Raw genomic sequence first — 15,469 nt, forward strand, 5'->3', positions numbered from 1 at the left:
TACACCCAAATAGCCTTTTATGGAACATGAATGTGGAGGTGTCTCCCGACCGAATGCTGGCTTCAATGTCCCAGCTACGGCAGCTCTGGCATAAAGTATCCTGCCCTGACGTTCTTCAATCTGAATGCTCAGTGATGAATTCCTTCCTTTGTAACCCTAAAATGTCATCTAGCCTGACTCACCAGATGTCCTGGCCCTGGGCCTCACGGAACTTATTCCACTTCGGGCACCTGGTGAACCCCAGAACCGTAGGCTGCTGACCTTCCCAGATCTCCAAACCAAACACGATTTGCCAGATGTTTTTTAGCTACCTACAGATCAGGTATTTTGCCCAGACTATAGCCCCGAACTTACAATTTGCCCCACCCTCTCCATTTGAACGGATTATACTAGAAGGGCGAGACTGCAGGAGCCTGATATCGGATATATATATATATATATATATATATATATATATATATATATATATATATATATATATATATTAGCTTCTAAATGCATACCCGATAGCTACGAAGGGCAAGCATGCTTACATGATAAGGTGGGAGAGAGAGTTGGGAGAACAACTCCCTTTGGAGGCATGGCAGGCGGTTTGGAGGCAGGCAGCCAAGAGTTTCATATGCACTCTTTATAAGGAAAACTCATACAAGATACTCTACTTTTGGATTTACATGCCTGTAGTACTCCACAAAATCTACCCCTCCACCTCTGACAGATGCTGGCGATGCCACTGCGGCAAGCTCTCTCTTCCACATTTATTGGACATGTCCCCTAATAGCCCCATATTGGACTTCCGTCCAACAATTACTGACCTGCCTCTTTGAAACTCCTACACCATTTACTCTAAAATTGTATTTGGCCTCTCTCAACCAAAAATGTCCCCCCTTCCCAAGAAGCCCTGTACACCAGGATAAAAGATGTTGAACTTATGGAAAAAGTGACCAGCAGAATTAAGGATAAACTGGACGAACACAACGCAATCTGGGAGCGGTGGCGTCTACGGGAGGACACGCTGTGAGCAGGTATGGGAGCCGGGACGGCTGTCTATCACCCTATCCGTACCCTACCCTTCTCCCTCTTTGTTTCTCTTCATCTCCCCTTTTTTACTTATTTTTCTCTCTCTCCCCTTTTTAGTCTCTTTCCTTCTCATTCCCCTTTCTTCTCTTCTTGATTCTAACCTCTGTTGTTCTTATGCGGCAGGTTATTACTGCAAGGTTATATGTGACATTAGAATTGAACATTAACCCGAGACGTTCTTTTATAAGATACAGCTTACAATTGATAAAGTTTGCATGCATAGTTAACCTTGGGATCACATACAATACGGACCCTGTACAATGTTCATTCTCATTCTTGGTACTGTTGATTTTTAGACTTTTTTTTTTTTTTGCACGTCTGTGTACTGTTAACCTTGTGAGATTACTAATAAAAATTTTAATTGAAAAAAAAAAAAAAAATTCTCATGTCTGATCAATCAAAGATTGAACTCTTTGGCCTGAATGACATGTGTCATGTCTGGAGGAAACCAGGCACCGCTCATCACCTGGCCAATACCATCCCTACAGTGAAGCATGGTGGTAGCATCATCATGCTGATGGGAAGGGGGATTATCTTGTAATGCTAGAGGGGAACGGGGACAGAGAGGGAGGTGAGTGAGAGAAGGGAGTTAGAGGGGCCTTTTTTTTTTTCGGGTGTGGGGGGGGGGATGAGGGTAGGCAAGGGTTGTTTAACTGGAATGTCAAATATAATTGTCTGAAGAGGCTGTGAAAGAAAGGCGTTTGAATAAATTGTACAAATTGTTTATTCAAATTGTATGCAAAAAGAGGAAAAAATAAAAAATCATCATGCTGATGTTTTCCAGCGGCAGGAACTGGGAGACTAGTCAGGATTGAGGGAAAGATTAATGCAGCAATGTACAGAGACATTCTTGATAAAAACCTGCTCTAGAGCGCTCTGGACCTCAGACTGGGGCAAAGGTTCATCTTCCAACAGCCCTAAACACACAGCCAAGATCACAAAGAAGGGGCTACAAGACACCTCTGTGAATGTTCTTGAGTGGCCCAGCCAGAGCCCAGACTTGAACCCGATTGAAAATCTCTGGAGAGATCTGAAAATGGCTGTTCACCAACTCTCCCCATCCAATCTGATGGCGCTTGAGAGGTCCTGCAAAGAAGAATGGGAGGGACTGCCCAAAAATAGAAAAATAGGAGTGCCAAGCTTGTAGAATCATACTCATAAAGACTTGAGGCTTTAATCGGTGCCAAAGGTGCTTCAACAAAGTATTGAGCAAAGGCTGTGAATAATTATGTACATGGGATTTTTTTTGTTTTGTATAAATTTGCACAGATTTCAAACAAACTTCTTAAACGTTGTCATTATGGGGTATTGTTGGTAAACTTTTGAGGAAAATAATGAATTTAATCCATTTTAGAATAAGGCTGTAACATAACATGTGGAAAAAGTGAAGCACTGTGAATACTTTCTGGATGCACTGTATAGGATTAAACTGATGTCTCAGTGTTACTCCAGTTTGAAATGATTGCTCACTTCTTTCTCAATAATGTTGGTATGCTGAGAATGATTTTTTTGTCACATAGATATTTGTCAGTTTATCAGACATCTGTGATACTTTGTTACATATATGGTTCAATTTGTGTACCAAATTTAATTAAAGCATCTTCAGACTGGAAGTTAGATTGCCCCCCCTAAAGCTTGGCATTGAGCTAGGACTTTGTAGATGCTTGCCGGGAATTTAATTCAAGGTAGACTAGGAAAACAAGAAATAAATCTGATTGGTTGCTACAGGGAGCACGGACACTTTCCCCCTCCCCAAGTGTTTATCCATGATGCCCATTACTGATTGACAACCTGCATTAGAAGCTGGGTAAGTGCAGAACAGGGGAGGCTTTAGATCTCCTGTAATATTGATAAGAACTGTAAATGGCTGGAATGACCCCCCACCACCACCTAATGCTCTTATAATGGAAGTTATTATAGGCAGCAGACCAGACTCATGCTCTCTCCCCATAGCCCATTTATTAGTGACAGCTAGCATCATGTCAAGTTGCAAAGAGAGATCTACAGAATGTAAGTAAGGTTTTAAAAGGTAGCATATAGCTGAGCCGGCCTCTTGTGGTCTATGATGTCACCTTAAGCACACATACCCCCTCTAAAGTGTATTTCTTACATCCAGCCATGTTTGAGCGTCCCCCTATAGGTTTGTCATATGGTCCTGTACACACAACATACCTAAAAATAATAGATAAATATTCTTACCTTTCCATTTTTTTCTTTGGTGTAGGTTTATAGAGGTATCAATAGGGAGCTTGTAATATTCAGAGTAAGGCCAGCCATACGAGGTTCGAATCTTGGGCAGTTCAGCAGGAATCGGCCAAGATTCCAACCGTTAATGGACAGGCTGAAGGTACCAAAGTTGACTGATCAATCTACTTGGGTATAACCACCCTGGCGGATTCTCTTGCGATTATCGCTAGCAGCTGCTAGTGATAATCACGTCTTATCTCAGCAGGGATAGCTTAACCCGCCAGAAGTCAATTGCCGATTCCCATCACCTGCGGTTGCAGGAAAGAAATTTGCACCGTGTTTGGCCAGCCTAACTTACATGGGACAGATTTCTATAAAAGTGCATTACCATCTTTAAAGCGGAGGTCCACCCTAAAGTGGACCTTCCGCTCATCGGAACCCTCCCCCCCTCCGGCGCCACAATTGGCACCTTTCAGGGGGGTGCAGGTACCTGTACAGTACAGGTATCTGCACCCACTTCCGGGATAGCTCTCTGCGGAAAGGGGCGTAGATTACGCCCCTTTCCGAAAGTCTCCCGCTGCCTGCTGGGAAACACACAGATCCCAGAGGCAGCGGGGACCGTCCTTATTGCGCAGCGCGACTCGCGCATGCGCAGTAGGGAACCGGGAAATGAAGCCGAAAGGCTCCACTTCCTGATTCCCATACCTAAGATGGCGGCGGCAGCACCCGAGAGACGATCGAGAAATCAGCTTCGGGTGCCGACATCGTGGGCGCGCTGGACAGGTAAGTGTCACTATTTTAAAAGTCAGCAGCTGCAGTATTTGTAGCTGCTGGCTTTTAAAGGAAAAAAAAAAAACGCGGAGTCCCGGCGGACTCCCGCTTTAACCTTCTTTTTGGGACAAATCGTATGCAAATTTAGCTTACAGCTCATGAAGATCTGCACGCACAGTACAGACAGGGTTAATTAAACATTTCCCAAGACCCCTTTATAAATATTACATAGGGAAAAAGCTCAGTTCTGGACATTTCAGAAAAGAGCATGTACAAAGGGTAAGAATTGTTTTTTTATTTATTTTTTAATCACTTGCCGCCCACCCACTGTTAAATGACAGCTGGGTGGTGCGGCTCTCGTTCTGAGTGAACTTCATCCCAGAATGACGGCGTGCAGCACAGCGATCGCAGTCGCACTGTGTTTCTAGTACACGGCACAACCCCGATCTGTATAAAGAGCTGCGGCTCTTTAACCATGTGATTGGCTGTGTCCAATCACAGTCGGTCACATGTAAGCACGGAGATCGGTAGTCGGCGCTCCTCGCCTCAGACTGGTAGAGTGCGAAAAGCCGATGAGCGGCATCTCCTCACAGGGGACAGCTAGGTATGTAATCAGGGCACTGATCATCAGTGCCCTGATTACAATGATTGCCCACCACTAATAGCAATGCCAGTCAGTGCTGGCTATCTGTGCCCACTAGTGCCAGCTATCACTGCGGCATATTCATGCCACCTCATCCGTGCCAGAGAAAAATTACTTATTTACAAAATTTACTGACAAACTAAGAAAAAAAAAATGATTTTTTCAAATTTTTTTTTAGGAAAAAACAAACAAAAAAACAGGAGTGATTAAATAACCTCAAAAGAAAGCTGTATTTGTGTGAAGAAAATAATAACAATTTCACATGGTTACAGTTTAGTTAAAATTTAGCTTGGATGCAGTGTTGTATGACCGCGCAATTGCCAAAGTGTGACAGCGCTGAAAAATGGCCTGGGCAGGAAGGGGTGTAAATGAAGTGCCCAGTATTGAGATGGTTAAATATGGATGTTTTGCTACGTGAATGAGAAGATGTAACAAATATAAAATACAGTTCCTTGAAAAAGTATTCATACCCATTGATATTTCACACATTTTGTTACAACCAAAAATATAAATGTATTTTATTGGGATTTTGTGTCATAGACCAACACAAAGTGGCACATAATTGTGGAGTGGAAGGAAAATGATAAACCGTTTTCCATTTTTTTTTTTTACAAATGCATATCTGAAAAATTTGGCTCGCATTTGTATTCAATTCAGCCTCCTTTACTCCGATACCCCCAAACTAAAATCTAGTGGAAGCAATTGCCTCCAGAAGTCACCCAATTAGTAAATAAAGTCCACCTATGTGTAATTTAATCTCATAAATACAGCTGTTTCTGTGAAGCCCTCAGAGGTTTGAATGTCCCAAGTTGATTGGTCAATTTAGGTATAACCAGCCTACCGGACTTACTTCTGATTATAGCAAGTGGCTGTTATAACCTATAGTGATAATCATGGTCTTCTCGGCAGGAGGAATTCACCTGTCAGCGCTGATGGGGGAATAGTCTATGGCCTGCCTAACACACCCTGAAATCACCGATATACAAGCACTTTTAGTACATCAAAATTATAATCAATAAGACTCCACATCTCAACTCTAGGCTGAGAAGCCTGAAATAAAAAAAATTATCTTGGCTTCCCAGCTGAGGCGGCGCCATTTATTTGAATGCAGAGGCCGAGCGTGACATCATAACATCGCACCCAGCCTACGAACGATCAGACTCGAGAAACCATCTGGTCAGCCAAAAATCTCTATGGTAAGCATCTGGGGCTGGCAGATCCATTCTACGACTCACCGATGGAAGCGGCGAGTCGGTAGAAGCACCGGAGAGTGGCGGGAGGGGTATGTACTCTCTTGCCACATGCAAGAACGATCAAGCGGTGGAACAGCCACCACATTTGAACCTATGGTTTAGGGAATAGTTGGTTGAAAAAGACTATATCTGAATGATGGCTGTAGCTGCAGGCATCATTCAGATATCCCTGCTCAAAGTCAATGACGTCCTATTACGTACCTTGGGCGGGAAGTAGATAAGGGTTTTGTAGTTCATGGTAGACTATTTGGGAAAGTTGGTTTTAGATTGAATTTCAGAACACAAATTTACAAGGGTGTTGGAATTTCATCAGCATCAACAGGTATTGTTCATGCAAAAAAATGTACTTGATATTAATAAAACCATGAATGCAGCCCCCACATCTAAGGACTAGTAACATTTTCGTTATTGGGTTCAGTGTACATTAAGGGATTAAATTTAACCACTTGCTGCCTGCCATATAGCAAAATGACAGCAGCAAAGTGGTTTCAATATCCTGACCGGACATCATACGACATCACCAGGTTATCAAGCCGCTGTGCGCACCTGGGGGCACGCATCACAGTGATCGTTGTTGCAGTGTCAGACTGACACAACACAACAACGACCTAGGTAAAGAGTCTGACAGACACTTTACCACATGATCAGCCTTTGTGCAATCACAGCTGATCACAGTGTAAACAGGAAGAGCCATTGATCGACTTTTCCTCATTCGCATCTGTACGTGAGTAGAGGAAAGCCGATCAGCTGCTCCTCCGACGGGGAGGGGCTGTGCTGGTTATCACACTGGAGCACCAGGGAAGTCACCACCAAGTATGCCATCCTAGACCACCAGGGATGCCAAACAGTGGCCACAAAGGGAATCACTGATTAGCATCCAACCGTACCAATTAGTGTACATCAGTGCCACCTATCAGTGCTGCTTATCAGTGCCCATCAGTGAAGGAGAAAACTTATTTACAAAGTTTTTTTTTTTTTTAACAAAAACCTTTTTTTTTTCAAAATTAGTTTAATTTGTTTAGCAGAAAACAAAAATTGTAGAGGTGATTAAATACTATCAAAAGAAAGCTCAATGTGGCAACAAAATTATAAAAATGTAGTTTGGGTACAGTGTTGTATGACTGTGTAATTGTCAAAGTACAACAGAGTTGAAAGCTGAAAATTGGTCTGAGCAGGAAGGTGTATAAGTGCCTGATATTGAAGTGGTTAAAAATGTTTTCTGGATACAGGGAAACACGGAAATAAATGTACTTTACAGAAATGGCAAAAGGTTTGCACTTCAAGGGCCAGCTATTGGGCACTATGCAACAATGTTCAGGACAAGCCCACCAATGAGTATGTATTAATTTAGTGCGCCCCCTTCTTCCTTAACCACTTCAGCTCCAGAAGCTTTACCGCCCTTCATGACCAGACCATTTTTTGTGATACACCACTGCATTCATTTAACTGACAATTGTGCGGTCATGCGATGCTTTACCCAAACAACATGTATGTCCTTTTTTCCCCACAAATGGAGCTTTCTTTTGGCGATATTTGATCACCTCTGCAGGTTTAATTTGTTTTGCACTATTTAAAAAAAACCAAAAAATAAAAAAAAAAACACCCTCATTATGTCTTACTTTCTGCTATAAAACACATTAAAGTAAATGGGAAAAAAAAATAAAAATAAAATAAAAATGTCTTCATAAATTTAGGCCAATATGTATTCGTATGTATGTAAGCGTATATTGATTGGTTTGTGCAAAAGTAATAGGGTTTACAAACTATGGAATATACTAAGGATTTTTTTTTTTTAAACTAGTTATGGCAGCGATCAGCGACTTATAGCAGGACTGCGTCATTGTGGTGGCCAAATCGGACTCAAAGTGACACTTTTTGGGGACCTGTGACACTAATAGTGATCAGTGCTCAAAAATGCACTGTCCCTGTACTAATGACACTGGCAGGGAAGGGGTTAACGTCAGGGGCAAAGGGTTAAATGTGTGCCTAGAGCAGTGATGGCGAACCTTGGCACCCCCCCAGATGTTTTGGAACTAAATTTCCCATGATGCTCATCTACATTGCAGAATTTGAGAATCATGGGAAATGTAGTTCCAAAACATGTGCGGTGCCAAGGTTCACCATCACTGGCCTAGAGTGTGCTTATACTATGCGTAGACCGATCCGTGTTACTGCTTTGTAGTAACATAGGATTACAACCTTGCCTTCTCACAGAACGGCAATCTGCTTGTTTACATAGGCAGACCGCTATGCTACCCGTGTCCTGACCGATCGGCGGGTCCAGGCAGACATTGCGTCCACTGGACCCGCTGATTGGCTTACGCTGTCAACGGATTTGACTGCGGCGTGTCCCAGACCCCGAAGTACATGATCATGTACAGGTACTTAATCCTGCTCAGGGGAACCGCCTACATACAGTATAAGGTCGGCAAGCGGTTAAAAAATTTTTTTTTATAAAGCAAGCTTTAGTAGAACATAGCACATATTCCAGTGCTTTGAAAATAGACATTAGTTTAGGATGAACATTGATAATGAATTTGTGGAGTTGATTAAGGCTGGGTTCACACTGGTACAACATGACTGTTGTACGACTGTCATCCTAGTCTGACTTGTCCTTTGACCAATCAAAAACAATCCCAGTGTGACAAATTCCTTTTACTGCTGCTGTAATCACCATGTCGGATGGTTAGGACAAGGATCTGACTTCAATGATATTCAATGGGCTGAAGTAGGTCCAAAGTAGTGCAGGAATATTTTTTCAAAGTCGGGCCAACTTATGCAAGACCAGTTAAGACGGCTCTTATAGGGAACCATATTTATACACGTTATGTGCTCCAAAAGTTGGAGTGTTTGTCTTACCAGTGTGAAACCAGCCTTACTAAAAGTAGTGTGTGCAAAATATGGTGCCGTTGTGCATGTTAGCCAATCAGCTTCTAACTTAAGCCTGTTCAATTAAGCTTTGACAAAAAAAAAAAAAAAACTGGAGGCAGATTGGTTACTATGCAGAGCTTCACCTGATTTTGCACTTTTCTTTATGAGTAAAATCAACTCCATTGTGTTACTTTTCTAAGGTCCTGCAAAATTTATGTTAAATATTTTATTTTTTATATGCAAATACTCGGAGCAACTCTCAAAATTAAAGAGACAAAAACATTTTATTCCACAAGCAGACCTGTGGCATTTTTATTATATAGAGTGTAAAATGCAGTTGTCAGGTAAGACATTTCTCTGTAACATACTCAATATTATCCAATTGTGATTTTTTTTTAATAGTTAAACAAATTTTAGGCATAAAAGAACAAAAAGTAAAAGTCAACCCCCCTTTTTCCAAAAAACGGAATGTTCCCATGGATTAAATTTTTAAATTCACACACAAAAAAAAATTAGCTTGTATTCCGTTTAAAAACAAACAAAAAAAATAAAAAATACAGTCGTCATCTGTACAAGAAGAAAAAAAAAACAAAAAAAAAAAAAAAAGCTACAAACATTCAAAATCATATCCCTTTTATTAAATCAAAAGTATTTTTTAGCACATACTGTGGTTAATACTAGAATTTATTTTCTATGATAAATTTGACAATTAGATATGAAAATATTTAAAACAAAAAACACAAAAAACCAAACCCTGGAGTTAAAAAATAGTTATAATGATTCTTTTTTAAACGTCTCCATACTGGTAAATGTTCCACAGTGTTTACATTAAAGATTTTAACAGCTGAATTCTTTCATATTAAAAATAATAGCATTTATTTTTTTCTGACAGCACAAAAAAGGTAATTTTCCCCGTTATCGCTTGGAAGCCTGATATACATAGGCAACTGAATAATTGATAAACATTGCTTTATAAAATACACCCCTCCTCTGCCAGAGGGACTTGGGTTACATTGCACTGCGATGTATAGCAATTCCCTCTGGAAGAAGAGGAGTTAACAATCATTTTTTATATTAACGCTTCAAAACCCTGGTTATTATACAAACAAAGCCTACAAAATATGGCCCTGCTCCCCCCTCCCTTTATAACCCCTACACACAATACTTGTCTCAAGAAATAGATTCATATATTCACTTTTCAGAATGAACAATCATTTCCAAGTAACAGATTGATAATTCTCTTTAAAAAATATAACAAAAAAACAATGCAATAAAATCAAATACAGTCTTAATACCAGAGAAAAATTAGACGTAAAACATTTAAAGAATTTACAGTTAAGAATATTTAAATACACATTTAAAAATTTCTTTTTATAGAGGTGGTGTACATTTTTGTATCAATAAATTTGTTTAACTTTCATGATAAGACCTCCAAAGCTGCACTGTCCAATAGACAAAATGCTACACAAAAAAAAAAAAATTGAGACAAATATCTTGTAATATCAGCACCAAGGGGGGGCAGGGGTACACAGTGGAGGAATATAAATTTACATACGTCATTTTTTTTGGTTGATTTTTTTTTTCTTCAATGTAATCGGTTCCAAAAAGAATTCATGTTAACACTTTTTTTTTTTTCAAGGGTAGCAAACAAAAATGCAAAGAAAAAACAAAACAAAAAAAAAAACAAAAAAATAAACCCAGCACATTTAAATCTTTAGTTTTATTATATAATCCTGATTCTTAGCAAAGTTCAGTATAGATTTAACTCTAGGACTAGTGTTGTAAAAACAAAGAAGTCTTCCTCAAACGCTGTCAAATCTATGAACGTGTTACAAATTAGGGTTCTTCTCCTGCCTTGATTCCGAAGGGAGAAAAAAAAAAAATCATCAACTGGACAATTGTTCTACTGCTCCTGCAAGGGGAAACAAGCAAAACGAGAATTTGCATGAAAATGAGGACCAAAGTATCATCTTTTATTATGAAGAAAAAAATAGTTTTATTAAGTAAAATGCGACTTTAAAAATATTTTATTTTGATACATTAATTATATTCTGGCATTAAGGAGCAAATGATAAAATTATTGCATCTAATAAACACTCAATTAAAAACAGGAAAACATTTTATAAAAATAAACCACTTTTAAAAACTGAATTGCAATGTACAAGAATAAAATGTCGTGTCTGCTTTAAAAGACTAGAAAAAAAAAACAAAAGAGAAAAACACAACTTACGGAGAAATGATATTGACGGTACATTTTGTTCTTGAGGTCTGTTTTTAATCAGCTTTTTTTTATATTTAAGTCTTGTTTACACCAGCAGAAGGTGTTAAAATGCATTGTCGCACAGAACAATACAAAATCAACATAAGCCATGCAAACACATGAACTATGGTGGGAACAAGCCTCGGACATGGAGTTAAAAATTAAATTTCTGAAAAGGTAGATTAAAATAAACTCGCACAATGATGCAATTTTTAAAACAGAAGCATATAAAAAATAGGTAGGGCGTATTTTCACAGTTGTCAAATAGTCGAGCATTGCAAAAGACAGTTCTGGATTTTTATTGGACATTTTACAATATTATTATATTTATTATTAGCATAATATAATATTGCAAGGTCTTATTGGAAATATGACTATTGTACACAAGACCAATTTTACAATAAAAAATTGCTTTGCTATATAAAAACCACTAACTGGCCTTCAGGCTTTTCAAGTTATTTATTGAACAGCATTATTTAGAGGCCAAGCGTCAAAACTGAACTTTTAAAAGTTAAAGTCCTGCTAGGCAGTGCATAGGTTAGTCTCAACCCAAGTTACTCTTGCTAGACAGGTTGGTTTGCATGTAAAATTTTGAGAAAAATAGATTAACACTGTCATTGTAAGTAGTGCCCAGAATACAATAGTTTAGTAACAGTTGTAACTTGAAAATCCAGAAAATGACAGCTGGATCGCGTGCATCCTCTCTTCGGTCTTCAGAAACCCCCCTACTACACCACTACTCTTCTGCTGGGACACAAGACATAACTCACCTGGCTATGGGCTTGCCCCTGGCCCAATGACTGTCCGTAGTACGCAGCCTGTTGTCTGTAATACTCTGCCCATGCCAACGTGTAATCTGGTTGGGAGCTTGGCTGTGAGGTGGCGCTGGCAGCCTGGGCTGAAAAGACATCAAAAAGGAAAAGAATTGACTATGGGCAGCAGCAGAGTCATTAGATGGTGTGGAGATTGACACAGGACACACAGCTCCCAGATGAACATATCTCATCTAGTTAAGAGCAGCAAATGACAACAGTGTGGTATGGAAACACTCACTCTGCTTCTTGTAATACTCCTCCCATGCCTTGCTGTAGTCTGGCTGCGCGTTCTGCTGCTGGCTCTGTTGACCTGAAAACAGAATGGGGAAAAAAAAAAAAAAATAATAATAAAAAAAAAAAGTAATAGGCCGATGCCATGCACCACTTGCACAAATTGTATAAGGACACTTATCTCCCCCCCCCCCCACCAAATAGCTGAAGGGGTCAGTCCATCCAAAACTCCTATTTCAGTCCTGGAGATTAACGGATTTGTATTTTTATTTGTTGTGATTTTTTTCCTTCTGTAGTTTATGCCGTCTCCTCTTAGATCCTGAAGAAAAGGTCTAACAAGTCTGGGAAGACTTTTCACCACTGGAGCCTCTAAGGCCAACCATAGACTTAAATTACTTTCCTTCAACCAGTGTTTATGTGGGAATCTCTACCATAGAGCCACTGTGTTCTCCTGGTAATGGGGGGGAGGGGAGCCGCCTCACCCACCAGGAGAATACATTGATTAGTGCTAGCACCTGTAACAGCCACTTGCAATAATCACATGTAAAATGTAGCAGGCTGTTTATACCCAAATTGATTGGTCGAGCTTTGCATTTCACAAATTATTATTATTGGGCTATCTGGTGGTCAGGAAACGGTCTGCTATTGATGATGTACACCAAGGTGTCAGGTGTTCAGCACGCCTTAGAGGTCTTGGTTTGCAAATCACAAGGTCACTTATGAATTCTCAGTGCAGTGGGGCCCAGTGATTGGCCTCTAACAAACTTGCAGCACAAGGAGGAGAGATAATGTAGCTAACCAGTATAATGCAATGATAAAGGTAATGAGCATTGGCAAGCTAGATCATATCACCGCACTACATTTGGGTGGCTATCAAGAGAGAACAAAAACCTCAGCCACTAGGGAAAAGAAAGGCCCATAAACACTGTTAGTCAACTGCAGTATTTCTGTTTCCTCCCACAACCAAAAGACATGCTGGTAGGTTAATTGGCCCTGTGTGAATGCATGTGAGTTGGGGACCTTAAAATCGCAAGCTCGTTGAGGGCAGCGACTAATGTGAATGTATAATATATGTAAAGTGCTGTATAAAATGATGGCGCTATACACCTATTATAAACACTTGAACTTTCCCACTCCCCAGGCTGATTGTTAATTTTCATAAGATTTCTGCATGTATTTCAGATTATCTTTTAAATGTAGATGATTGGCATTTTAAAATATATTGGAAACCATGGATGACACTCGAAGCTTGAGGTCACCCTCTTACAACTTAACGTCATACATGACCATGTTCAAATCGGTTAAATACACCCAACCAATGTCAATGGCTACCCCATCATCATCAAACTTGCTAGAGGTGAAGTTACACCTTAAGGACATAACTACAGAATTCTGCCTCTGCTCAGTTTAGGCAGAGTTGCATTAACAGACCCTCCACATGGCATTGACACATACATTCCTATTTGATGACATGAAGAGCAAGGGCAAGTTAAAGGGTAATCAATGATCATTTCTGATTGGTTTATTAAAGGCAGATTACAGTAGCTTATCTTATTAATTAAAACAGGAAATGAACCGCACTTCATTTTCCCATGCTCTTGCCTGCACCATTTGTTGCCTTGTACAATGAACTCAATATAATGTTGCACTGGAAAAAGAGCATAAATATACTGAATTATCCATCCTGGATCTGTTCAAACTAAAAGTTTATCGAGGAACAACCCTTTCCAAAAGCAGTTGGAGAGCACCATCCTTTTAAATTTTGACCGATGCCACAAGTCAGGCCCTGTCCATGTGTGAATAGCTTAGGGTCACAAAGTGCCCACCTGCTAATTCACACAATAGGGAGCTCCATCAATGGCTTTTCTTTGGGAAAGTCATTGAGGGACACGCCAATTAATAGACTGCAGGCCAGCATGTTTTACCTCATTGGATGCTTTATGTAGGAGGTGAAAGGGGGGATGTTAGAAGCAATAAAACTCTAAATGATTAGATCACTTATTAGGATGGCTGTGGGAGGTGAATGGACTCGCTCAATTTGTTCACCATTTGGGATGTGAATGGTTACAGACGCTCTCTGCTTGCATACAATATGGGCAGGGGAACAATAGCAGCTGCAATAAGGCTTGTTCTCACGTAACAGAAAGGAGAAAAGGATTGCATCAAAACAGGCCGCATCATCCAGCCTGGACCACTTGAGTCCACTTAAGGCGTACGCCTTGCCTAAACATGGCTAAGACTGCCATTTTGTGGAATGACTCATGGATTGCTCTGATCAGGTCTGGACACACCAGGCTTTAGTGTAAAGTTAGATTCAACTACATAAAGAACACGCAAATGCATAATTTGTTCATAAATTACGTTTTTTTTTGTCATCTGTATGGCTGAACAAATCTAAGTCCTTATATTAATATCTAGCAAACCTAACCAATTTGAAAGGTATATTACCTTTTTCTAAATAAAACAGGCTTTGGGGTGTGATAGGGAGGGACAAACCTCATCAGTAGACTTCTTTCAGGTAGTACTTTCAGGCAGACTAGTCTTTTCTGCTTGGATGAAAGCATCCTTCTAACAGAGGCTACACTGGCTGGCTGCTGGAAGGAACCTAAATTCCTGTTTGCCAACAAAAGCAAACATTTGTAGTATGTCAGTAAGGCCTCCTTCACTTGGGCAATGATGTGCACTGGATTTCAGCGACAAACATCCAGACTCTTAAGTGGCTGGGATGGCACGTGTACATGGACAGCTATGAATGCTCAGCCTGTATAAAGCAATAAGAGGCAGAGAGGTACCAACCCCATTTGCATGCATCCACACCTCCAGCAGTTACCTGTGGTTAAGGAAAGATTAAATGACCTCTGCACAGCCACAAAAACATCAGCCTCCAACCGCTGGTAGTGCAGATACATGGGAAGAGCCATAGCTATTCTCTCATAGCCATTTGCTCTGTATAGGCCAGTATTTACATACACCCGTAATCCCTGCCACAAGAACCCATTGATTGTTGCTGCTGGAATCCTGTGTATGCACAGAATAGTCCATGTGAGGGAGACCCTAAAGTGGTTGTAAAGGAGCTCAAGGTTTTTTACTTTCAGGATTTATTTGCACGAATGTAAAGATCTGTGTGCATCAGCCCCAAAAATACTTAGCCGAGCCCCAACTTGATCGAGTGATGTCCACAAGAGCAGCGTCTCTCCCTCCTGCTACTGTTGATCACAGCCGGTGAGCCAATGAGGGTAGAGCGGAGGCGGTGCTGAACCATACTACATGTGTGACTGGACACACGGAGCGGTGGTTTGGGAAGCTGCTTGCTTGGGGGGGGGGGGGGGGGACTCAGCAAGAGGGAGGGCCAGGAGAACCA

The 15,469-nt window shown here is 40.5% G+C and overlaps 1 protein-coding gene across 1 annotated transcript in view; it reads right to left on the bottom strand.

Moving 5' to 3' along the window:
• Window positions 1-9,080: 9,080 nt before the first annotated feature.
• FUBP3 (far upstream element binding protein 3) overlaps window positions 9,081-15,469 on the bottom strand; it is a gene marked incomplete at its 5' end in the record, with an annotated part of 63,639 nt that continues 57,250 nt past the window's right edge. Inside the window, 3 exon segments of the mRNA XM_077478141.1 lie at window positions 9,081-10,714; window positions 11,833-11,960; window positions 12,116-12,187. Of these exon segments, the coding sequence (XP_077334267.1) occupies window positions 10,706-10,714; window positions 11,833-11,960; window positions 12,116-12,187 (209 nt within the window).

The sequence above is a fragment of the Lithobates pipiens genome, unplaced genomic scaffold, assembly GCF_037356315.1.
Source record: "Lithobates pipiens isolate NorthernLeopardFrog02 unplaced genomic scaffold, aLitPip1_a1.2 Scaffold_1, whole genome shotgun sequence".
NCBI lineage: Eukaryota > Metazoa > Chordata > Amphibia > Anura > Ranidae > Lithobates > Lithobates pipiens.